We start from the raw sequence: 26,305 nt of genomic DNA, 5'->3' as shown, positions 1-26,305 counted from the left end.
GGATGCACACCGTAATAACCTAAAGGCTGCAGCCACCCAGCTCTGTGCCTGCTCTCGCTCCACGTCAGAGCGAGCCCTAGGAAACAGAGCAACCACTGCAAAAAGTGTCTGCAGATCCGAAAAGGTACCAAAGTTGTTCACGGTGTGATCGGGAAGGTCAAAGCCCCCAAACCTGCAGCCAGGCTGGCCCAGAAACCATTCCCACAGTGCAGCGGCTCGGGGTCAGACACCACCTCCTGCTCCACCTGGGGCCATGGGGTGTTCGAGGCAGAAGGGACGCACACAGAACCCTCCTCTCGTGGGGCTGCACAAAGAGCTTTGTTCTCATTCTAGAGCCTAGAGTCCAGGCCGCGGCCGTCACTGCATCACCTGCACAGCGCCAGCTCGGAACGCTCCCTCCTCTGCCAGCCAGCTCTGCGTGGCCGTTTGGAACAACCAAAGTCACACGAAATGCCTGCTCCCTCCCCTGCAGCCCAAGAACAGGATTTCTGACACTGACCTCACGGAGAAGCCTCCCTCTGCTGCCACTGCAGAGCACCTCGGTGCTCCCGTGCTGCTCCCACTGGTGCCACCCAGCACAACCCTGCATGGGGCGAGCCCCAGCAGAACCCAGGCTGCAGCCCCACTGCCACCGAGCCCTGATGGGGTCCCTCAGCGCCCGCGTCGCAGCCTGGCCGCTCCCAGTGAGCGCGGCTGAAGCCCGCAGGGGCCCACGGGGGGCGCTGGGTTATAGCACAGATGTGAACACCTCAGGAATTCATCATTACTTGGAAGAACAAGTTCCATCATTCCTACCGGATGCTCAGCACCCGCTGCCGGTGCAGTGCGTCAGGAGGCGCCGCAATCCTGCATTTCCCTTTGCTTTCCCCCCCTATTTTCCACCCAATTTTGAACTCCAGTGCATGGGTCACAGCGTTACCCACCCGTCCAACCTGCAGGTTCCTAGTGACGCTGCAAGAGGCTCAGCCTCTGTTTCCATTCTCAGCTCATCTGTGCTCCGCAGACAGCGATTCCCTGGGACTCCACCTAAGGTGGATCCTGCGCTTCCCTAGCGCTGCCTCTTTGGGTTCTACGCAGATGGAGGCCACAAGCTTTGAAGGAACATCTGCTTGGGATGGGTGTTCCCTGTCCTGTCGATGGACCTCACAAGCCAGCTCCTATTGCCCTGCAATAAGACACCTCCACTCATGACCTGCATGGTTAGTTAGGTCAGGTACCTCTACGAAGCATGGCTGGAGCTCTCTGATATGAAGTTTGATACTTGACTCTATGACTTCCAGAAAAAAGTTTTAACTACAGTGCACAAAGAATATAATTTTGGAAATATTTACAGTTTTGTACAATTACACCACAGCACTTTCAATGTCTCAATACAAACAAATAGCACCATTAGCCTTTTGCACAAGTTCTTTCTAACAAAACGAAAAAGCTGGATTATTGTCAAATTAGGAGACTGGAACCACTTGGAATGAGAATGAGCTCAAGAGGCCAGAGTACTGAAGCACCTACCTACAAAACATCAAGAGAAAGGAAATTAAACCTGGAAACATCCTAAGCATCTGCAAATGAAGTCTTCCAACGTGAGCCCTATTCGATGTGCACTACAATTAAACTAACCTCAAGAGAAACAACTTCTTGTATGAAGGTTTAATGCTCGAGTGTACTGTTCTAGTAACTCTTTCTATGCACCCCATGGTTCCAAGTGGCCGCTGAACACAGACACGAAATGATCTCAACCATTATGGAGCAAGTCTCCTACGTGGATGTGAAAAGAGAAGGAAAAAGGTGACAATCTGTAGCTAACAACCCCCCCACCCCCCGAGCACATTCATCAGCACAGCATCATGGGCACAGCAGGGATGTCCAAGCCAGCATGATGAAGTTGAGCATGAAGCCAACACAAGAAAGGTCAGTGAAGAAACAAAGGGTTCAGAGACATGGATAGCACCACAATGGACCGCACTAAGGTGCTAAGGAGGTACCTTATTCCCTGCAGAGCAAACGCTATCTCTGAAGTGTATTGCAGTGTGAAAACCCAACTGTTTAATGGTTACCATTTGGTTCATTCCTCTACAGAAAGAGCATTCCTTCTAATATACGTTCAGCTAACATCCAGATTACTGAACTATACATCGTGATACGTAGTTTACAATCCATGAAAACAAAGCTTGAAAGAATACAATATGGTCAGTCGTAAGCACGGTGGGATGATGCAGAGGGCTAATATCCGGCTAAGACACGGCAGCCTGCACGCTAATGGTCCGAGAGTGCTTTTTGTATCACCAAGAAATGTATAAAATTTAAAAACAAATGATAGTCCTCACAGCTGCTCAGTGTCCCCAGGGCCATCGGGGTGGCACCGCCACGCTGCAGACCTGCGCGGAGACAAGTGTGAACGACACGTCAGGAGACTTGCTGGAAATCAGGAACTACGTTAGACGCCCATTATAGTGAGTACAGTACATCAGTCATTTGATACATGTTCCCTTTTCTTCTGGGTTATTAAGTTTATCCCTTCCTTCACGACCCACTTTTTCTAGCTCTAGCTGTGGGCTCTTTTTGCAGCCTTTTGCTTTCACTGTGGTACGCTGGTATTGGTATTCCCCATTCACCTTCCAGTTTAGTTAGAGATCAGGGAAACGGCTGGGGTCCTCCTTGTAGTCATCAGGAATAGTGAAGATGGATTCATCAAATTCATCGTAACGGAACTCCTGAAAAGTCACAGTGGCTGTGATGGTGGGAAATACAGGAATATCTGGACAGGAAGCAAAACGGTACAGTGAAGGGCCAAGAAATGCAACCCTGCCAATAAGCACCCTCTGTTACTCAGGGATTTGTAACTTCAGACTTGGTGGAGACATGGAAGCTTGTCTGGTGTTCAAAGCTCTTTAACAAAGGGGTTTAAAGGAAGCTACTTCAGAATATACCCAGATACCCTGAGCAGAGAAACAATACCCATCTCAACACACCCTTCCAGGAACTCTTAGTAATATAAATCCAGTGAATTTCATTTCCTGCTGCAGACTGACATGGAAACCAAGGTGCCGTGAACACACGGATTAATCTGTTAAAATAGAGGATATCTGCCTCTAAGATAACCTTGCCACAGGTAGGCTTCCCTTGAGCAAACACACATGAAAAGGTGAACCTTTCCCATGTTTGCTTTGACAATACCACCCTTTTCCAGTCTGGACTGACCTTGAACACTTGAGTTATCCTCAATAAAACTGGTCCTGCCCAGACACTAACTTTATGAGCACAGCAAAAATGCAATCCTCAAAAACCAGAGCTGTGCAAATGGGATAGGAGCAGAAGAGTCTGTTCAGGCTTGTTGAGCTTGGACAGCTTACAGGGATGACAGAAATCCTGTCACACTTAGAAAGGTGTTACACTTATTACTTCCTGGCAGCTTATGCTGTGATAATCTATACCATGACTAAACTGCTTTACACATTTCCATTGGTTAGAAGTGTAATAGTTTCCTCTATTTTTGTAAGTGAAAAAGTCAGTAATCATCAGTAATCCTTGACGAAAAAGAAACATGAAAATGCTTCAAAATGCTTAACTCCTGACAGATCAGCTTTTAACGCAAGGACAATTCACCAAATCTGCATCAAACATAAGGAAAAGGTAAATAACCAAGCTCTCTTCCTGACTAGGACTAGATTCACCTTTCAGCTGCACATTTCCTACCTGATGTTACTTCCACAAACTTAACTCTTCCTCCTGAAGTCTACAGCAACGAAGTTTTTATGTCAGAGTTCTTTTCCAAAACTCAACGGGAGTTGTGAATGTACTGTACGAATAAATACACCCATTTGGAAATAGAAAGCCAGAGCTGTTGTAGTTATCTTACCTAATTTTACAGGGAAGCCTGGTGGAAGCTTCATTTGAACAAATTCCCTAAGTTTGTTAAAGTGCTTGAAGGGTGCAATTACTTCTAAAACATTCAACAATCTGAAAAGAAAACCAGATTTCATTATAAATTCCTCTTTCACAGCTTTCCCTCTAGAGAAGAGGATGTAACTCTGGGCTAAGACTTGTTACAGGCAAATACATTCCACAATTCTGTACACGTAGGCACATCAGTATCGTGACATTAGTCACAAAACAGTTTGGGGTAAAGGGACCTTAAAGCTCCTCCAGCTCCAACCCCTGCCACGGGCAGGGACCCCTTCCACTAGAGCAGCTTGCTCCAAGCCCCTGTGTCCAACCTGGCCTTGAACACTGCCAGGGATGGGGCAGCCACAGCTTCTCTGGGCACCCTGTGCCAGCGCCTCAGCACCCTCCCAGGGAAGAGCTTCTGCCTAAGAGCTCATCTCAGTCTCCCCTCTGACAGGTTCAAGCCATTCCCCTTGGCCTGTCCCTACATCCCTTGTCCCAAGCCCCTCTCCAGCTTTCCTGCAGCCCCTTCAGGCACTGGAGCTGCTCTCAGGTCTCCCCTTCAGGAGCCTTCTCTTCTCCAGGCTGCCCCAGCCCAGCTCTCTCAGCCTGGCTCCAGAGCAGAGCTGCTCCAGCCCTCGCAGCACCTCCATGGCCTCCCCTGGACTCAGTCCTACAGGTACATGTCAAACAGTACAGGTCAAACCTCTCTGGTTTGGTATTAAGCAAGATAAGCGCTCAGCTCTTCTAATAACAGGCACCCCAGCACTGAGGTCTCTAATTTAGCAGTGTATTTGCTTAGCAGCATGACTTCACTCCTATGTTTTAAGCCGTTTTCCTTATCTGAAGATATGAAGGATTCTGCAGTTCATAAACACATTAAAACATTTCCTACACATTAGTAACATTCATGGCCACTTAGTTTGACTTACGATTCAATTCCTAAGGGAAATTCCTGGCTCATAGCTATCGTGGCTTTAAAGGTTTTCTTGCTTTCTTTGCACACCAGCTCCCTACCCAGATGAGGAGCTCTGTAAGGGGAGGGGAGAAAGCCAAGGTCAGTTTTCCTGTCGATGAAACCTCAGTTTTAAATGAAAGAAGACAGACTCAGTTTTGAAAATATCAGTAAAGAATCCCTTCACTAAAGGAAATACCTTAAAAGTAAAAGCTGGGCACAGTAAAGAATAGTCAGTAACCACCTTAATTCAGGTTACTGTGAGCTCTGCTAAACCAGGAGACAAGACAAAAGCAGTGTGTAGAATGACTTAAAAATCTTCATATAATTCCTCATGAACATTACATTAGTAAGCTCTAAAGAAAGACATGGCAGATACCCAGAAACACATACAGCTGACTCCAGGTGTGAATTCAAACAGGCTGTATGTGAACAAAGAATCAGGTTGAAGTAGAAAAAGGGTAATTTTATTTCAGCCTAAAATGCAACACAATCTCAGAAAAAAAAAGTTACTCTACAATCACTGCAAGGCAATACTGGAAAACACAGGACTGCTACAGGACAGGTAACAAACAACATAACCAATGTTTTCCTCTTTTGCTTTATAGTAGCTAGAAACCTGTTTTTCCCATTAAACTCCCTTCAGATTATTAAAGAAAGCAAAATCTTGCATACATATTTCTGCCCCAGTAGCAAGAGCTGTTCAAGCACAGCCTATTTATTCTGCTTGAATACTCATTCCATCTCAAATATATTAAAAATTAAACTAGTTAAAACCCCCAAAACCCCACAACAGATCCATGTCAATCTTCCCTCTGGCAGGTTAAAGCCATTCCCCTTATCCTGTCCCTAAAGGCCCTTGTCCAAAGCCCCTCTCCAGGTTTCCCGGAGCCCCTTTAGGCACTGAGGCTGCTCCAAGGTCTCCCCTTCATGCAGCAGAGGGGCAGGATCCCCTCCCTGAGCTGCTGCTCACGCTCTGGGGGTGCAGCCCAGCACATGGGGAGGTTCTGGGCTCAAGCGCACACTGAAGCCAGGTCTTGGGGAGCTTCTCCTCAATGAGGACCCCAGGCCCTTCTCCTCAGGGCTGCTCTCAACCCATCTGCTGCCCTGCCTGTCTCTGTGCTCAGGACTACCTAACCCAGGGACATAATATAAATAGAATATAAATACATAATGTAAACAGAATATAGATAACAACAAACCAACCCCAAACCCCACAACCCTAACCCAATACTCTAACAGTGCCTATGGACATTAGTGCCAATGAAGCAGTAATACTCACTTTCCATTTTCAGCAGATATGTACTCTTCCCATGTAATTGTATTGGGTGATGGAGGAGTAAGGGACTGCCGTCTGACAGGCTGTTCAGAAAAACAGGTCTTAACTCTTTATCTTTCCTTACATGCTCTTACAGTTTTGCCATTCAAAAGATACAACTGCTCTTCCACTCTACACAGAACAGCAGTATAGTCTATCAGTCTGTGGCTGATGCTTCACTGGGCTTTTCAATCGCCTGCTCTCGCTCTCATAGTCTCCATTTAGGTATTTGGCCTCAAACTGTATTTTACATAGATGTTGGCTGGTTTAATACATCAGTTAATCAGTCAATTCAAGTGTCAATGACAAGTAACAAAGGACAAGCTAATACAGACATAAATAAGTCCATTTTAAAATGCACGTTCCCAGATGACGTCTGGCTCATTTTGAATAGCTCTTGATTTCATGGTGATAATAACATGCTTAGCTCCGTTTTAATGAAGCTAAAGAAAACCATGATTGAAAGCAAAGCAGAAAGGGATTCTGAACCATAAACATTTCCCCTAAAAGAAGTTAAAGTGATCTGCCACAGCCAAACCCATCATTTCTTAATAAGAGCCAAATTAAGACTGAAATATCCAATATAATCACAGACATTCCTGAATGTGTGCACTAATGAGGATAATTCATTAATGTATCACCATGGTTATACTTGTAAGTCGGATTTGTTATTATAAATTCAGTGAATCAAAATGGAATAAACCATTATCTAGAGATTCTGCTAAATGGTGTGAAGGATTATTCTCCTATGCACAAATACACATACTGTGAAGAATTACTTGATTATACCTCAAAGTTCTGCTCCATCAAGTTGCCACCTTTACTGAGGCTCTCCATGATAGCTTTATTTCGAAGAATATCCTCCTCACTGAGATGTTCTCTTCTTTTCCTTGATTCTAATACAAGTCCATTAACCAAGTAGAAATCTGCCAAAAAGTTTCCTACTCTTTCCTGCAGGAAAGGAATTGGACATTAGTGACTCACAGGGATAAAATAAAACCATTTAAATTCTTGTATATCAAAATAATTGCACATCAGTGCAATAACTTCAGGACTGAAATGCTGTCATTCACACAACCAACCACATGAACTGTCAGGGGACAATCCCAGTAAGGTCTGGACAGCACAAACACAAGAATGCCATCACGAGCAGGTATTTTGTACCAATGGCAATTTTAAGACAGAAAGGACTGCTTAACAATTTAAGAGTGGCCAAGGGGAATGTGACTGAAACTCCCTTCAGCAGCAAGCTGTGTTGAAGGATAATTTACAGGTGCAGAATATGGATTTGGTATCCAAAAGGAAGAAAGTTGTGCAGCACTAGCTCAGATGAAAATCCGTGAGGAATGGCACTACCTGAACATATGCAGATGAAACCAAATTACTTCGTAGTCACAAGATAATAATTTCCTACTCAAGAAGATACCACAGTGGCCATTTCAATTTCTTCACAGCTGAGAACTCAGATCTCAGACAGATGGATAACACAGAAAGGAACACCCAAAGGAAACTACCCACAAAGCTCCCATCTCCCTGCTACTTTGACACAGGAAAGCATAGACTCCTCACTGCACACCCCGGAATGAATGTGCAGAGGCCTCATACTCCTACAATGAAATAATTTTTGTCATAAGGCTGTCTGCACTATTTTGTCCCCAGTAATGCAGCCTGTGAAGTTTTCTGTCTACTTACTGTTTTGTCTTCTCGAAACAGCCATCCCGTTTGGGCACGCGTGAAGGTGATGGATTTTGTTGATAATGTTGCTGAGTAAATATCACTGCTCATCAAAATGTCAACCTCCTCTTCTGTTTCCATCTCAGATTCCTAGAAGAAAAATTCCCAAATATGAACAGAACTTAATAATGGTGATTACTCTTTTTTAACATTTTTTATAGAAGAAAAAAAGTTAGCAGTAAATCAATAAATCTCTTCACTTGGAACGTCTCCCAGAACCAGTGTTTCCTGAATTTTCAAACTTTTCTAGGCCAAATGGTTACCAATAGTTTCATCTTAAGTATTAATGAAAATAAAAAACTGCCCGAGGGGAGACTGAGATGAGCTCTCAGGCAGAAGCTCTTCCCTGTGAGGGTGCTGAGGCGCTGGCACAGGGTGCCCAGAGAAGCTGTGGCTGCCCCATCCCTGGCAGTGTTCAAGGCCAGGTTGGACACAGGGGCTTGGAGCAAGCTGCTCCAGTGGAAGGGGTCCCTGTCCATGGCAGGGGGCTGGAACTGGATGAGCTTTAAGCTCCCTTCCAACACAAGCCATTCTAAGATTCCATGAAATAAAGCATTCAAGTGATTTATCCAGAAGCTCAGCAGCCTCTTCCTACATGCAAAGATGCATTTATGTACGTAACTGGTTGGTAAAGCTGTAAATTAAAACCTTGACTAAAATACAAGGGGTCCAAGGAGTCATATCCTTGTGCTTGTTAGCAACTCAACTGGGCACAGGGTGATGGAACAGATGCCAAGCATTGGCAAGGAAGTTTGAAAACCCACCTGGGGACCCCTCTAGGGAGCCCACTGGGAAGATTAAAAGTAGCACACATCATAACTCAAAACACATTTGCCTGCCCAGAATGGTAACAGATTATTCCAAAAGGTTTATATTCCAGCTTTTTCCTCATTTCAACATTTGCATTCAAGAACACTGTTTATCACAGCAAACTCTCATGTCACCTACACAGCTGAACTTATAACAACTGAACAACAAATTCTTTGGTTTGCATTTCCTTGGAGCTTGTTGGGGTCTTTCTGAGAGGCACATTTTGTTTAATAAGATTTCTGAAATGAAATTAAAACTTGAGCTATTTCACACTCTCTGCTCACACAGGACTTTACCTCGTGATGTATTCGCTGGTAAACTTTTTGTTCATTGTCTAAAACTACAAAAGATTCAGAGGGTGCGGCATCACCATTAAAAATGAAGCTTAAATCCCCTCGTTGGCACTTCATGTCGGTAAAGTCTATGAGAGTTGTGTCCAGCCTGTGAAAATACACCAACACAGGGACCCATAAACACTCAAATACACTCCTAAGTTCAGTTTTCAAGCAGAAGCATTTTGATTTGTTTAACCACAACCAAACACACCAAAGCCTAAGTTTTAATACATTTCCTAAGTGAAGCCTGGATGCAGAAATCAAATTGCTATTAACAATAAGTTCCACATTATCACATCTCTACCATTACAAATGCATTCCAAACTATTACTATGCCAACTTCAGAGGGAAAGGTAACATCTTCTTCAGAAGACCTTATTCCCAAACTGCCAGCATGTGGAAGTGACATTATTTATGTAGCCAGTGCTACACATCGAGAAATACAACTACTCCATGTGAGCAGCACTGTATTCTGCAAGCAGCAGCCACTGATGTAACAATATTAGGACATGACCCAAATTACAAAGAGGACTAAGAAACAGACTGGGTTTTTCTTTGACTTATTTTAGTTGCTATTTCTACTTTTCCCCCTCACCAACACAAAAGAAATGCTTCTGCTGACCTGAATAACTAGAAGATGGGAGGCAAGGACAAGGACCTCTCTAGCAATTCGTATCTATTATTGCTAGAATATCTACTTCTTTAACAAAGATGGTTGAAGAACCTGAATTTAGTGACCACTTCAGGTCTAAGGGGTGACTGCTTAACAGTCATCCTACATTGACCTCTGATTTCAAGAATCTGCAGCTATTTCTGCTCAATGCTAGTCTCACAGAAACAGTCTCATAGCACACAGAAATGAGAGAAAATGGGCTCAGACTCAAATCTGACCTAAAAAAAATCAGTTCCCACACCTGTACTAACAGCTTTAACAGCACAAGGTCTTCTACAGATTCAATCTTCTGAACCATACTACTGGGGGTTGTCTATTTTAGATTTTGGAACCTAAAGAAAAAGCCACAAAAGACACTTAAATCCAAATGCCCAAACCAAGCAAGTTGAAGGAGCAGAACATGGACAGACTCCTGGAAACACTCGCTTGACCTTGTGAATCTGTCACATTAAGTGTTTTACTACAGAGACAGGAGTAGCAACTGTTCTCCTGTTCTCCACAAAATACTGAAAGCTCATTTATTTGAAATTTTATTAAAAACACCAAATTCCTATTTTTCAACTTGTCATTGTCATGTCTGGTAGATAAAGCCTTATACAGCTCAACTGCTTTTCTTTTCCATTTTAAGTGACTCAGGAACTGAAGTTAAACTCAGACCAATGTGGGGGGGAAGAGACAGTCTGAAGTTCAAGCCACTTCCTGGCTCTAGCCACCAGTCTGCACACACAAGGCTGTTTCACCAACATTTGCATGCTCCTCAGTGACTTCGTTCAGTCCACAGTGGAATCCAGCATTTTCACTGGCACACGGATGTTTCTGACTCAGACAACACACACTGTTAAATCAGACTTACCTGATATTTATACCTTGTTTGTGTATTTTACATGCATCAGAAGGCAGAATTCGGGAAAGTAAAGGCACTGAAGGTAGGAAGAGAGAACATAATCAAGACACTGAGGTTCCTCTGCAATGTATTTCTATTAAAACTATACATCACTTTGAATCTCTTTTCATTTTAATATATTGCACCCATTTTCCATTATGATCTCAATACAGATATAACTTACTAATACCAGGGTTATTTCTATTCAATACTAATACCAGGGTTACTTCTACTCACTAACTGCAAAACCGATTTGTAATTGTACAGGCTGCTTTCAGCATCAGGATATAATTTAAAGTGTCCTCAGGCACAGCTAAATCATTTATAAATCCCAATAACTCTTCTTCTAGCAGTTTGAAACCTTAATTCTAGGATTTGATAGTTTATTTACTATATTGCTCCAACTGAAAGCCCAGCTGCCATTAAAGCTGAACACCCACAAGCAGGAAAAAAAAAAACCCAATGCACTAAAACACCAAGCAAAGACAAAAGCACTGGTGGAACCAAGAGGCCATATAGAATTACAAGATGGACACATGAGACTGCAGCTCTCCTTACATTTTTGCTCATTTATTTCTATTTTTCTACTCAAATAAGAGGAGGTGGAAGGTTATACAGTCACATAAAAGAAGCATTGAGGTGAAGCTCAGGCTTGAAGAACATATCACACAGCTCCACTTAACTGACAGTCACCATTCAGAGTACAGGCTAAGTTCAGGAAATTAAATGCCTCAACTCAATTAAATTGTTCAAACCAATGCTCTGTAGTGACACAAATCAACCAGATACAGATATTTCACTTTTCTAATAATCCATTTCTTAAAGTAAACAGCAGCTTGTCCCCCACACAGTGTCACTGAAGTACAGAACAAAATTCAGCTCCAAAAGTGAATAAGCAAAAATACAAGTAAGCAAAAATAGCTCAAAAAAAAAACAGCTGTCCTCTTTTCTTTGTAATTTAGATCTTGAGCACTGAATGGTGAACTTTCCAACATCCAAACCAATTGATAATTTCAGCTTGAGAGAACAAGTGTGCTGAAGACTGATTACACTATCTCCCTGTGAAGGGAATATGCAGTTGCTTACCCCAACTTTGAAAATCCCAGTGAAGCTCTAGATAGAAGTCACCTAGCTGAGATGAAAAGAACAACATATTAACAAGTTTTTCAGGCTAAATGACAAGTATAAAATCTGCTGACAGACAGGCAGAAGCTGGGCTTTGCTGACAAAGAAAACTTTCTCTAACGTTACTATTTGAATTGATACCGAATTTAAGCATTTCTGAAGCTTTAGCTAGACTAGAATCAATGCTAACATTTCACAACTCATTTGAACCACCCTTTTAAAAAAATAATCGTTTACACAGCTATTAAGTAGCGGATTGTAAAAGATTTATTGTAAATACGTGTTTAAAAAAAGACCTATGGACCTGCTTGCTTTGATTGATCACATTGAACCCTGTGGAATTACAAGTTCTGGCTTATATTAATGAGCCAAGTATTAGCTAGGAGCATTCACATAGGCAAATCTCAATCTGCCTTCTGGAAACATGCTTAATTCATTATATAAAAGCTCTACCTCCATAAACACCTGTCAGCCAACTCCTTTACACTGTATGCAAAGCAAAAACAAAGGAAGGGGTGACTTGATTAAAATTAGCAAATGTTGGTAGTACACTGAGGTAGCCACATAATTGCACTCCATGCAACTCCAGAACAGGCCTTGCTCCAGCAGGAATAAGGAATGGCAGAGCTGTTTGATTAAGGCTGCATCTGCTTTCTGCCTGCTTTTACACAAAAACTGAAAGCTTTTCACTCCTAGACAGACAGCACGTTTGGTTTTTTCTTGGATCAATGAAACTGGCAGAGCATATCATCACAGATGCAGTTTCACTTAACTTTTAAGATGCATGGGTTCATTAACTTAAGACAAACAGCTGGTTTTCTATAAACCCATTCATATTTTACCATGAGTAGGCAGGAGCAGCTCACCCCACCTAAAGGGAAATAAACACCTGTAAAAAGTCTCTCTCCAGATTTCTTGGTGGCATTATTCACCCAAAAAAAAGATTTTGGAAAGCCTTAAAAATCTAATGAAATAAATACAGATTAAGATTACAGCCTTTAACTTTTGGATTGCAAAGACCAGAGGTCTGTCCTACACAAACCTTTTCCTGGAACTTTTAGAATCTGAGAAGGCTTTCAGCAACCTGCTCTAGTGGAAGGTGTCCCTGCCTGTGGCAGGGTTTGGAACTGGAGGAGCTCTAAGGTCCTTTCCAACCCAAACCACTCTGTGATTCTACAATCTGTTTTGTCAGCACAACTGCCTTGAACTTACCTCTTTCAGGGCTTTTAATAATCGAGGTCGCTTTTCTTCAACACTTTCCCTGGACTGCTGTTTGAGCTTCCTTAGGAGTGCTGAAACTAAACAGAAATTAACTATCAGGTAAATCTGTTCCATTTATTTGTTGGTTTATGAAAGGTTGGTGTCATTATTTGACATCTAAAAGAAAAAACAATGCAAAGGTAACTTTTCATCAGACTTCAGAGAAATTAACCTCAAGTTACAGTAATTATACACAGCCTTCTCTGATTAAAACAGGAAGAAAAGACTCAATAATTACTTAGAATGACAAAGATACAATCATGTCAAGACAGAACATCACTGAAGACCTTGAACAGGTCTTTGACATGCACATTACTAAACATGTGATATACATGTATTATTGAATGTGAGCCTACAGACTGCATGACATCTACTTCACTGAGGAACTTCTTTAGTAGTGAGGAGCTGACATGCAGAATGTTGGTAGTATATTACAAACTAGTGCATTAATATAGTAATAGATCCGAGTTCTCTGCTATGAGACATGGGAATATATAATACTGTGAACATCCACTAGTGAGTAGCAGTAAAATAATTTTCTCTTTACTACTTTATATCTGGAGTAAGTAATCATTGTATTTGCCCACTGGCCTGTTGAGATGCAACATGAAAGCAATATCCCATTGCCAATTGATATATCTGATATATATCTCCATATAACTGATACGTATGATCACATGAAGCAGTTCTAATTGGATGATCCTATACAGCTAAAATCCATTCTGACCTTGTAACTCCAATTTTAAATACAGAATCCTGTTTTATAGCTTCTACAATCACTTCAAGCAAAATCTTTACTTAGCATTATGTATCCTAATGCAGTATCTTTCTTATCAAGGAAATGGACATGTGTAGAGCTTGTCATATCATATTTAGATAGAGAAAATATTAAGATAAACTCTTCAGAGAACTAAAATAGGCATATTATTAAAAAAAAACATAGCTTGAAAACCTGTTTTCCTGTTCTGAATAAGGCCTTAATAGGGAAGCAGGGGCTCTTACTCATTTGTCTGTCTCCATAGCTGATGGCTTCTGCAAGAGGGCTCCATCCCTGAGCATTTTTCACCTTTACTGGAGCATTATGGGCTAATAGCAAGTGGGCACATTCTGTAACAAAACAGTAATCATTATTTGCAATAAACATCAAGGATGTAGCAATATCACTCATAATAAAGGAAAAGATAATAAAGCAAAAGTAAGATATTCAACATATAAAACAGTTTATCAAAGTACGTATCTGGATCCCAAGTCAAACTATGGACAAATAAAACCCATTCATGTATTTATAGCACTTCCCTGGTAAACATTGGCACTAAAAATATAATTAGTGATTAACCACCAATTACACAACCACTGAAGAAACATCCCTTCTGCTTCTTGTGTTTTGCTTTTTATGAAGCTGTATGTCTGTATGCATATACAGACACAAAACTATGTAACAAATGCTTCTAAAATATTGCATCAGCTCTACTTAATGTACAAATCCACGCACCAAGACACACTTCGTAAGTCTTCCACACATGGAAGTTGTGCACATGCTTCCCCCTCCTCTCCATCTCAACCCCCTTCACCTAAAGGTCAATGGTAAACTGGTTTGCTAGAAAACTGCACGGAGATGTAGACTGAGGTAAGTCCTGAGAACTGCATGTGTATGGGTAGCAGAGGAAGCTGTGGCACTAACACATCACTGCATGCTGGGACGTCCTGTGGCATCTGAAGTGAGCAAACAAGCTCACTGACCGAGGAAAGCCTCAGAGCATGTGCATGACCAGCTGCACAAGTAACAGGTACTGCAGGACTGACAACATGGGTATCTGGAGCCCACGGCTCACAGTCCTGTGCTCCACACCTGCAACGTGCTCCATTTCTCACCAGCATCACCAGTAACAGCGAGCACCAGTGCTAGCCCTCAGACTCAGCATGCACATGCTGTGCTGATAAAGCAACTTCCACATCTCATCAAAGCCACACACACACACACATTCCTAGCGGGGACACAGCTCAACCTGCCTTCCCTTCTCTGTCTATGGGTAAAAGGTGATGGAATAACAAGCAGTCCTTAAAATCAGGGAGCACAGAAAGCTTTTGTTGTTTCCATGTTTTGAATAAGCTGTCTTCATACGAAACCGTTCTTCAGTTTCCAACTACAGAAAGTTTCCTCACCACATCTCATTAAAATCAACCTGACCCATCTGCAAATGACAGAGCAGTACAAGCTGGAGCTGCAGGCTGGACAAATGTCTCGTTATGAATAGGATGGCCAGGCAGGACGGAGAGAGGAACTTCCTGGATTATTCTCCTGCTATAGGTGTTACAGGAAACCATACCAGTCATTCCAGATGCAACAGTTATGAGTCACCAGCAAGCACAGTGTTTAGGAAGGAAGAGATACCTCACTGGTGAATATACTATCTTCTCTGGTAAATAAACAAAAGCCCTGACTACTCAGTCAGCACAAACAGAGACGTATTTTTATGGTTGCTTAAATACAGTGCCAAATGCAGTAACAGCACTGCACAGCGAGCAGGCAAATAAGCCTGCACTTACCAGCCAGGTTACACTGCAGTTAAATAAACAGGATGTAAATTCACCCTGCTCTTCAGAAAACCCCAGCTATAACACTGCTACACAGCTGAACAATCTATATGCATCACCTGGAAAGACACAAAATTGACTCTCAATATCAATGAGACAGACCAATAAGGTAGGAAAGGACTCAGGGCTCTTGGTGATCAACAACTACGCAGGACTTGAAGTCAAAACAGTAAAAGCAGGAATCGTGCTGGATGCTGTGCACAAACAGCCCTGCTCTAGGCAAACTAGACAGAGGCTTGCCACAAGCATCCTAAGGGATTTACGGCTTTACCCACAGGATGACTGACTACATGGAAAGAGGCCAAGAGATGAACTGCAAACTGAAATCTAAAATACGCAGTCAAGGAGAACAGAAGAGGGAAGAAAGGCTCTCTTTGCTGTGCTATACGTGAGGAACCTGTCTGCACTGAATAGATTGCTCTTTATCCTTTACATAAAGTAACCAAAACATAAGAGAGACTCAGAATAAATATTCAGCCATACTGAATTAAAGTTGGCAAATGCTTTTCTACCAGTTTTATTAGAAGCATCTTGGCTCAGAATTGTTTGTATTCATTAATGTGGTATGATACTGTTGTAGCTATATGGAATGTGTCCCTTCATGACAGCTCATCACCTTCTAACCAAAACCACTCAACCTCTTCTACACCTAACGACCGTGACAAACTAAAGCCTGAAACACGCACACTGCTGGTCACCACTGCTTGGCAACGCAGAGTAGTTACAGAACTAAAATATGTACCTTACAAAGAAAAATGCCTTATGTATGGCTGAGAAATGAAAGAGGCTTCTGCCTCTGTTTCCTTCTGGTGATCCAAGCCTCTAGCATAGGACCCTCACTGGAAAATAGCAATTCTGCTGAAGCCCCATTTTTCACTGAAAAAAACTCCTATCTGTGACTTGTAAAACATATTTGCCTCACTGCTGTCACAGAAAGTGTTTGCATAGCTTCTTTTTCTTCCCTTTTTTACTGACTTATTTTAAAAGTACCCCAGCCTGGGCTAGTTATCAGCAGATTCCAGCAAGCTCTACTGCCTCTTCTTCTGCATATGCCACCTCTTCCCTTCTTCCTTCAAAATCACTTCCTGCTCTAACTCTCAATTATCTTGGATCACTTCATAGGTGTTTCCAAAACATCCTAAGACAACTTACTGCAATTCCTGTTCCCCTCTCCAAACCAGCCAGGTGTGTTGGCCCACAGCAGCTCTCTCATGGAGCAGTACCACATACCCAGGCACAGGACTCGCAGGGCTGAATGACACCAAGCCATTCCTGCTGCAGCAGTGAAATTTTACTGCCACAGACACTGAACAATCATATTCCAGGGTTCTTCCCAGTCTTGAGACGTGTCTATATCTATATCCTACTTGAAGTAGAAATATAAATCCTGTGCTCTGAAATTCTGCTGTAAAGAACTCCTTGAAGGGAATTTGGAAAACTGGGAGCCATGGAGAATCAACAGCCCTGTACCTGTCCCATGCCCCTTACAGGGGTTGACACCTGAAGGGACAGCTAGGCAGTGAGTCAGGAATTCCAATCCAGTGAGTGAGGGAGTATGCAAAATGCAGGTGAGAGGTTCCATTTCCACTCACAGAGTCATTTTATTCTAGAGGATGTTAGTCTGATTCACTTCACTGGGAAAGCAAAATGGGGTTATTAGACACCTTTAGTGAGCAGATCAGCAACACACAGTGACACTAATAACCAGAGCAGCACTGACTAAAAGAAAGGGTATCACCCCACAAACAGGTATTAGTAACCCTTCCACACATGAATTAATTGCAGAGTAAGATAGAGATCTGCCTGGATCAAGTCCCCTGCCTACACATCCTGAGTACATCCCTCCACTTCAGCTGCTTGTGTAGGAAAGGGGAAGCAGGCGTGCAGATGCTTGCCCCTGCTGCACGCCCCAGCTTTGAGCTGTTTCTCAATCTTCTACCATGTTCCAAATTTCCCAATTTCCTCCCAACTCTGCAAGAAGAGAGGAGCTGGGTCCACCCACTGTTGTTCTAGACTCACGAAGAGTCCAACAGCTACAGCTCCTTTCCACTGTACTCCATTCACTACCAGGCTCCTGGATCTCGGCCTGAAGAACAGCTCTAACCTCGTCTCCAACTTTCCCCTTGTAAATTCATGTGGTGGCTTCTTTTCAGAAAACCTCAACTTTCAACCAGAAACACAAGATCACGTGCAGGAAAAATGAAAAAACCTTTTTTTCTTCCTGCCACCAGATCTCTGAGATAATTTAAAAGCCAACAAAATTCCTATTTTACTTACCTTTATGTCCCAGCATCACAGCAAGGTGTAACGGAGTGTTTCCTAAAATAATGAAATAGCAAGATGTTAGAGTCAACGTCATAGAATCCCCAGCCTGGTTTGGGTTGGAAGGGACCTTAAAGCTCATCCAGCTCCAACCCCTGCCACGGGCAGGGACCCCTTCCACTGGACCAGGCTGCTCCAAGCCCCTGTGTCCAACCTGGCCTTGAGCACTGCCAGGGATGGGGCAGCCACAGCTTCTCTGGGCACCCTGTGCCAGCACCTCAGCACCCTCACAGGGAAGAGCTTCTGCCTAAGAGCTCATCTCAGTCTCCCCTCTGGCAGCTTAAAGCCATTCCCCTTGGCCTGTCCCTACAGGCCCTTGTCCCAAGCCCCTCTCCAGCTTTCCTGCAGCCCCTTCAGGCACTGGAGCTGCTCTCAGGTCTCCCCTTCAGGAGCCTTCTCTTCTCCAGGCTGACCCAGCCCAGCTCTCTCAGCCTGGCTCCAGAGCAGAGCTGCTCCAGCCCTCGCAGCATCTCCATGGCCTCCTCTGGCCTCGCTCCAACAGCTCCACGTCCCTCTTGTGCTGCTGCCCCAGAGCTGGATCAGGGCTGCAGGGGGGTCTCCCCAGAGCACAGCAGAGGGGCAGGATCCCCTCCCTGAGCTGCTGCTCACGCTCTGGGGGTGCAGCCCAGCATGGGGGGGGGGGGGGGTCTAGGCTCAAGCACACGCTCAAGTCAGATCATGGGAAGCTTCTCATTGACCAATGCCCCCAAGTCCTTCTCCTCAGGGACGTTCCATCCAGTTTCCTCCAGCCTGGGCCTGTCCTGGGGATTGCCCCAACTCAGCAGCAGGCTCTTGAACTTGCTGAACTCCATGAATCCATTGCAGTTCCTTCAGGTATCTGCATATAGAACTCAAACACGTTACGAAACCTGTTACATGATCCAAACACGGAATACACTACAATACACCAAAGCAGTTGCGTTCTTCTGAGCAAGCATTTGGATTATACTTGTTAGAATAAATATATCCAAAACACATTTCATGGACCAAGGGAGAGTTTTTTGGAGTGACATCTTGAAACGTAAGCCAGCCAAAGCGGCCCAATTGTATCTTCAAGACAGATAACACAAACCTCTATGCTTATCATGGTCTGAAAAGTCTGATACCTTACAAAGAATAACGTATCTAGGCTAAAAGCTACTCAAAGATATGACACTGATTAAAATTTTAAGAGCCTATTTTATTACATTTTCATAGTTTTAATACAAAATTTTCACTAATACAGTACTGGACAGATTGTGAAATAACAGCAACTTCCCTACAAAAGCCCTTTTTGGTTGTTTTGGTGCCTTGTTTCCAAAGAAAGCTTCCGAGATTATCAGCAGATATTACAAACACGAGCTTGTTTTCCTGGCTACGCATATGACACATTCTGTACTTCTGCTATTAAATATGCACTGTGAGGTACGGAGGGTTGATTTTCTGGATCAGTGATGCTACCAGAATTCTGGCACATTTTACTGATGTAGCTTGCATTTAACTGCATTGCTCTGTTTAAATATATAAATATTTTCTTAGTGGAGTTAAGAGAAAAATCACTGGAAAACCAGTCATTTGCACCTACAGCAAATGTACTGATTTTAGCGTTATTTTCCAGTATCATGTTAACTGTAAGTACTTGCTACATGTAAAGGCTGATGTACCGTACACCTAAAAGATGCAATCCAAGAACTGAGAGGCTTCTATATGAAGTAACTGCCAGCATACTATAGTATCATGAAATGTCTGATCAAGATAGGCAAGCAAAGGCAGGTTCCAAGTGGTTCTGTATGAGCTATTCAACACAAAGCACCAATGATTCTTGTGGGTCACTAGCAACATCACAAACAGCTCCAGCCTAGTTCATTATGCACACTCTGAGCTAACCTCAAATTGTCTATTAATAGATTTCATCACATCTCTGAGCCAAGACACAATGCGGAATACCGGATGCAGCCACTCTTTGTTAAGTGACTGGAATAACGTTATTGAGGAACAGACTTGAGAAGGAGCCAAACCATGTGCTCAGAAACTTCAAATTATGGAAGCCAGGGGTAAACATCTTCCTCACCTTATCAAGCACTTCAATGGGGGATACACATGCATACATATATATATTAGTGTGTGTGTGTGTGTGTGTGTTTGCCTATGTAAATTCTTCCTGTGAGGGTGCTGAGGCACTGGCACAGGGTGCCCAGAGAAGCTGTGGCTGCCCCATCCCTGGCAGTGTTCAAGGCCAGGTTGGACACAGGGGCTTGGAGCAAGCTGCTCTAGTGGAAGGGGTCCCTGCCCATGGCAGGGGTTGGAACTGGATGAGCTTTAAGGTCCCTTCAACCTAAACCAGTTTGGGATTCTATGTATATATAAAAATAGCTCTGCACTAAGTTTTCTCTTACATCAATATACCTTAAAATTAAAAACTCGCCCCACATTTCAAAGGGTGGATAGAAAAGAGCCAGACAGCTCCACCAGCTATGACAGCATGGTGTTTCTTGCCATTGCAAAAAACACCAAACCCAAAGCTAACCAGGCCCCTGACAGCTTTCCTGGGAACTCTGTCAGATCTCATTCAGCCCGTAAGCAGAAAGCGCAGGTGTGCAATGGCACACATCATCTCAAAACTCCTCTGGACCCAGTTCTGAGGAACCTGATCTAACTCAGCTGTTATCTCTGCTTTGCGCCGGAGGTTGGACTAGATCTCCTTCTGAGCAACCTGATCTAACTCCAGTGTTATCTCTACTTTGAGCAGCAGGCTGGACTAGCCCACCTCCAGAGAGCTCTTCCAGCATAGATTTTTCTTTGATTCGATGTTCTTTCAAAGTATGCAATTCAGAAACTAGACAGGAAATCTGGATAGAGCAGATGAGGGGGAGGAAGAGCAGCAGGCAGAAAACCAGACAGTGCAATAACTGATAAAGTACAGAAAGTGGAACCTGTCAATTCCAGAAGGAATAGAAATATAAAAAGCTATTTATGAGGAACCTGAAAAGAGGTGACATCCTGCTTGCTGGTCTTCAGCCAGAGAGTCCCTGGGAAGAAGTCTAAGGTTTAACAAACAACAGTGAGGTAACGTAAGAGGTTAGCTGTGGTACCAAAGGGAGAGGAGCACAAAACAGGTAAGCCAGGAAAGCTCCTTTAGAAAAGGGGGTCAGGAAGAGAAACACACAGAAAAGGGATATGATGAAACTTCTCACTGCCCTGATAAACTCCCCTCCAGACAGCCCTCAATCTGGACCAGCCAAGCTCAGCAGCCATGGACACAACAGCATGTGGCTGCTCTGGAGAGCCTGGTGGCAGGACTGTGGATGGGGTGGTCTAACACCACACACGCAGCACACCAAACCCTGTAAGACCACAGTAATCTCACACAGATTTCTATTCCATCAAAACTCCACAGCTACTTCAGAAGAGAACCTCCCTGATCAAAAGAAAGCAGTCTCAACAACAGCTAAGACATACTGCTAGCTTTAGGGCACCCAAAAGGCAAACGCGGAATGGCATTTTGCACAGCTCCACCACTAATCATCCGATAGATCTGGGTAAATCTTGATGCTCTTTGGGCCAAACAAAATGAGGTTTATCAGCAGCAAATTTAACTCTGACTTATCAAAATAAGCCACCTAAACTGTGCAAGGCTGTATAAGAAATTACAGTTGAGGAATCCCTCAACTCATAGAATGTCTCCATGCAATCTTCAGGTTCTTCCCCCCACCCCCAGAAGGAGAAAGGGAAGAGCTGTTCAAGCACACAGCAGCCAAAAACATTCCACACATTTAATCCCAGAAACCTGGCTGGCTCACAGACACAACGGGACAAGTTAACTTCTACTGCTTCGGGAGAGATGGGATCTGAAGGTGTAAACCCAATTCCAGCAGCTGCTGAAACAGAGACCCACCATCATGATGCATGAAGTCCCAGACTGATAAATTAATCAGGATCAGTGTTTACAGGGCTCAAAGGAAACCACTCCAGTGGAATACTATTGCACTGCAACCTCAGGATCCTAAAACACAAATGATGTTTAGTTGCTCGATCATGGCAGGAACAGCAGCGGCTCCTCTAGACGTAGCCAGAGCACAGAGAATCATTCTAGGTAAAATGAGCCTGATGAAAACACACGGTGAGCTTTAACACCACTCTATTTTTCCCAGCCAGTGCACAGCACAGGTAGGCATTTCTGGCAGGACAGGCAAGAGTGTGGCAAGGGCAGTTTCACTTCTTCCAGTTGCACAGGATGAGGTTTTCCAAGAACCCCAGCCCAAGCCACAACAGTCAATGATAGATTCCATAAAAACAAGGAGCTTTACACAAGACAGCTGCTGGAGAGGAAGAGGAGGGTGCAAAGATACAACTGCGTGCTTCACCTCTTGGAGGTGGAATAAAGAGGGCACTCTAATGAAGTGGCTGATGTGTCATTTTGATTACTTCCGTGCAATTTAATCATAATGACAACGTGTTTGATACGATCACTTGCAGACACCGACTGGAACGTGAATGGGCACATACTTGAGCAGCTGCAATCAAATTCATTATCTTTTGGCAACAGCTTGAGCCACCACATAAACAAATCTCATGTTTCCTTTCCATCTAAGGACGACTTCATCGACATCTATAGCTTTGGGAAATGAGCTTGTACACTTCCCTCCCCGAGTCACTGAGCCTCCAGGGCCTTATTCTGAGAAAGCAGTGATACAACAGTGCCTGAAATCCTACACATGCATTCCAGGGCAGGCAAACAAAACCCATTTGCACAAAACGACACATAAAATACAGCACTTGTCTGCATGTGTGTGCAGCCTTTAACCTTTTGTGAGGCACCTGGCACACCTACAAAGAAGCTGAGTCTGCTTTCCAAGAGTAATTCAGCAAGATGATTTGGCTATTCCAAAATACAACATGGTTTCATTTTGAATATGTGTTAAAGTTCTTAAATGCATATTATAGTACAAGTAACCTGAAAGGGATACAGACAAGCTTCTCCCCAGAAACTCACTGGTTTTGGAACAATGATGCTGGCATTCCAATGAGTAATGGTTTTTGAGGTCAATTTAGAGTGAGCGAGGCTGCACACCATTTACAGTCACAACCATCAGCTGTTTTATCTGAACACCAAGAGTTTAACACTCTACAGAACTTGGCTTTTCTGCACTTAACCACGCTAAAAATGGGACTGAATTATAAACACTGTTACGAGCAGGTCTTTTTCCCCTCTCTCACTTCCTTATCATGCACTGGGATTCTTCAGGCTTATTTCTGAGTATAATATCTACCCCAAATAACGTATGATTCAGATATGTAAACAAGTGACAGATGGATTCAAACAGAAGGAAAACAATAACAAGGAAATACTAGTCAGGCCTTTGGTATGTCAGGACATTAAGAAGTTTGTTATTGGGGTTTATCTGAAAGCTTAATAGTAAAGAAATGCTTAAAATAAAAACTTGGAGGAGGGTAATGAGACAGAAATCCCCAAAGCACTGCTACTGAGAAAGCAGACAGATCTTCATTTGAAATGTATATATATATATGTGGTGCATACATATATATATTAAAAAAGGATAGGATCGGTGTTTGTGATAGACATTGAAGAGGAGAGTGCAGCAAAGATGGATCAAGTAAAGATGTTAAACTTGTGATGATGAGTTACTTGACAAGGAACTGGAGGAGGTGTAGGGGAGAAGTCAGCAGAAGGAATACACTGAGAGAATTTCTTCCCCAGTCTGCTGCTTTCATTCTCCCAGTATTTGCTGCAGCCTTTGGAATGAAGATGACAGGATAAATATATCCGTAGCTATATTTACAGCAACGTACTCAGAAAAATGTTATGACAGTTGGAAGAAATACTCCTCCCTGCCTTGATTGAGGAAACCGAGCTGTGCATTCCTCCACATACATTAGTCTGTGTCTCAGAGTGCCCAAAGTTATCATGGACATAGCTTTTAATTTCCAATTACGCTGTTCTTCCCATTCTGCCAATCCCAAAGGGGGTTCTACCTTAATGTTCCTTTTTACATAAGACAATTAAGTAAAACAAAGGGAACATTTATCTCTTAATCAGAAACGGAACATAACTGCACCCTTTAATCACAACTTCCCAGACACCACACAAAGGATAACTTAGCATTCTTCAGCACAATGATGTTACTCTTAAAATAGGTAGGAAGCCTAGAGACGAAAAACATGAAACTTAAGCTGACTTGACAGGTTGATTTAGTATTTTTAAATGTAAAATATTTCCCAAATTAAATATATAGATGCCACATCCCTAGCAGTGTTCAAGGCCAGGATGGAAGGGGCTTGGAGCAAGCTGCTCTAGTGGAATATGTCCCTGCCTGCAGCGGGGGGTTGGAACTGGATGAGCCTTAAGGTCCCTTCCAACCCAAACCAGGCTGGGATTCTCCGATATTATTTTAAGATGTCCTAGCAGGATTTAAATAGAATCATGGACTGGTTTGGGTTGGAAGGGACCTTAAGGATCATCTAGTGAGCTAAATATTTATGCATTAGGGAGCAGCATGAGGATTGTATTTCTGTATCTGTTATTGCCACTTCTATGTCCAGACCCAGCGTGGAGGAGAACAGAGAACAAGATTTTGTCTCTTTCAAACCCCTGAACTAAAACACTTAAAGAGGATAAAAGAAGTTCTGGAGTTTTACCCCGGGGAAAAAACCAAAGCAAATTCCAGCAACGCCAAAGGAGCCACACTTTGCGGGGACTCAGAACCTCCAAAACCAAACAGGTGACATTTCAGACATTTGGAAAATATAGTATTTTTTTTTGTTGTTAAATGAAGTAGGTTTCAGGACACGAGGCAGAGCCGGTCAGAAGCAGCTCTCCCACCATTACACTGTCACAAAAGCTAACACCGTGCTCCCTCCTATCGCCAAAACCCCAGGGGTTTGCCCGGAGAAGCTGTGGCTGCCCCATCCCTGGCAGTGTTCAAGGCCAGGTTGGACACAGGGGCTTGGAGCAAGCTGCTCTAGTGGAAGGTGTCCCTGCCCGTGCCAAGGGACTGGAGCTGAATGAGCTTCAAGGCCCCTTCAACCCAAACCATTCCACGGCTCTACGCTTCCCAAGCGTGCAGCCCCGCTCCTCCGCAGCCCGGCCCCGGGGCCCCACACGCGGCAGGGCAGCGGGAAGGGGCCGCGGAGCTCCCACAGCGCGGCCGCTCCCCCACCCGCCACTCCCCGCACCCCGGCCCGGCGGGCGCTCACCGTGACTGTCCTTCTGCCCGATGCCCTGGGTGCGGATGAGGGCCGAGAGCCGCCTCACGTCCCCCTTGAAGACGCACTCGTGCACCGGGAAGTGCGCCGGGCACTTGTCGGGCTCGGCAGAGGGGCCCGTCCCGCCGGCTGCCGGGCCCCCCTTCAGCGGCAGCCGTTGGTGGTGGTTGCTGAAGATGCGGTGGCCGCCGGCCCGGCCGCCCTTCCCACTGCTCCCGCGGCCGCCGGTGAAGATGCCCCCGGGCGCGGCGGCCGCCTCCTCTTCGCCGGGCGCCAGCAGGTCCCCGTCTTCCTTACTGGGCTTATGGTCCCTGCGCAGCGAGCGCAGCTTCTCTCCGGTCATCGCCAGCGGCCGCCCCACCAGCGGCGGGGCACCGCCAAGAAGGCTCGGCCCAGCCCGGGGGGTGTCGATGCGCTCAGAGCCGCGGCGGCGCGCCCGGTCCCGTCCGCATCCCCCGCCAGCAGCGCCAGGAGCCCGCCCGGCCGCAGGGTCCCGCTCAGCAGCCCGGCGCCGCCGCCATCTTGGTAGCTTGATCCCGCGAGAAGCGCGGCACGAGGCGAGACTTCCGCAGGCACCGCGAGAGTGCGCGGACGGCGGGAAGCGGCGGCGGAGGAGGTGGCTGAGGAGGCGGCCCCGGTGCCTCCGGTACCGCCCCGGTGCCGCCCCGGTGCCTCCGGTACCGCCCCGGTACCGCCCCTCGCCGCGCTCACCTCGGCTTGGCGGGGCCGCGAGAGGCCGGCGCGTTCACAACCAGGCCTTCAACAGGTACAGGAGCCCGCGGGCAGGCGCTGGTGGCCGCCGCCGCCGCTGAGGTGAAGGCTGAGCCAGAGCTTGGAATCCCGCCGGCAGCCCCCGTGCTGGCTCTTTGGCTCCGGGCTCGGGTGTATCCTTCGTAGGGATTTACGGGCACGCTCGTGTATCTGCGCTAAGAATATATCTGTCATCTCCAGGGGAACGTCTGTCAGTGCCTGATGGGTGTAGAGAGCGGGAGCACCCTGTGGGGCAGGCAGCTTGCCGTTCTTCTGTGGGGTCACTGCACTGCGCAGGGAGCTGTGCCTTCCCACAGGCCTTACTTCCATATCGTTGGAACACTGCAGCAGGTACCGCACAGGCTGTGGCCGTTCGGAAGTGCTCTTGGCTGACCAGGACTGCAGAGGGGAAGAAGCACCGTGTCTGGTGCTGGCATACTGTGAGGGATGGCTCCAGATC

At 44.8% G+C, this 26,305-nt stretch overlaps 1 protein-coding gene across 2 annotated transcripts; it reads right to left on the bottom strand.

Moving 5' to 3' along the window:
• Nucleotides 1–868: 868 nt before the first annotated feature.
• Nucleotides 869–25,684, bottom strand: ANKRD13C (ankyrin repeat domain 13C). Of its 2 annotated transcripts, XM_062616094.1 has the most exons (14): nucleotides 25,087–25,684; nucleotides 17,848–17,889; nucleotides 13,978–14,082; nucleotides 12,928–13,013; nucleotides 11,677–11,722; nucleotides 10,561–10,627; nucleotides 8,996–9,140; nucleotides 7,848–7,979; nucleotides 6,945–7,106; nucleotides 6,120–6,199; nucleotides 4,815–4,913; nucleotides 3,857–3,957; nucleotides 2,613–2,755; nucleotides 869–2,375 (listed from the first exon to the last, which is right to left on the bottom strand). In XM_062616094.1, exons 1-13 carry the CDS (start codon nucleotides 25,436–25,438, stop codon nucleotides 2,625–2,627), a joined length of 1,548 nt encoding a protein of 515 aa, XP_062472078.1. In that variant the 5' UTR covers nucleotides 25,439–25,684; the 3' UTR covers nucleotides 869–2,375; nucleotides 2,613–2,624. The 2 variants fall into 2 exon arrangements, with proteins under 2 accessions (XP_062472078.1, XP_062472077.1); XM_062616093.1 differs by having other exon boundaries at nucleotides 869–2,755.
• Between the last annotated feature and the right edge of the window lie 621 nt (nucleotides 25,685–26,305).

This window comes from Pezoporus occidentalis, unplaced genomic scaffold (assembly GCF_034315485.1).
Source record: "Pezoporus occidentalis ecotype Australia unplaced genomic scaffold, CSIRO_AGI_Poc_V1 ctg188, whole genome shotgun sequence".
NCBI lineage: Eukaryota > Metazoa > Chordata > Aves > Psittaciformes > Psittacidae > Pezoporus > Pezoporus occidentalis.
Note: the sequence above shows the minus strand (reverse complement) of the source record. Positions and strands in the feature narration are given on the sequence as shown.

What these genes read in the sequence shown, in the direction of transcription:
- ANKRD13C (XM_062616093.1), bottom strand. Translation starts at nt 25,438, where the DNA reads ATGACCGGAGAGAAGCTGCGCTCGCTGCGCAGGGACCATAAGCCCAGT. An exon ending in TGTGATGCTGGGACATAAAG is followed by an intron (nt 14,083 to 17,847) that starts GTAAGTAAAATA and finishes GTTTTGTTACAG; the next exon opens with AATGTGCCCACTTGCTATTA. An exon ending in ACCAGCGAATACATCACGAG is followed by an intron (nt 7,980 to 8,995) that starts GTAAAGTCCTGT and finishes TTTTTCTTCTAG; the next exon opens with GAATCTGAGATGGAAACAGA.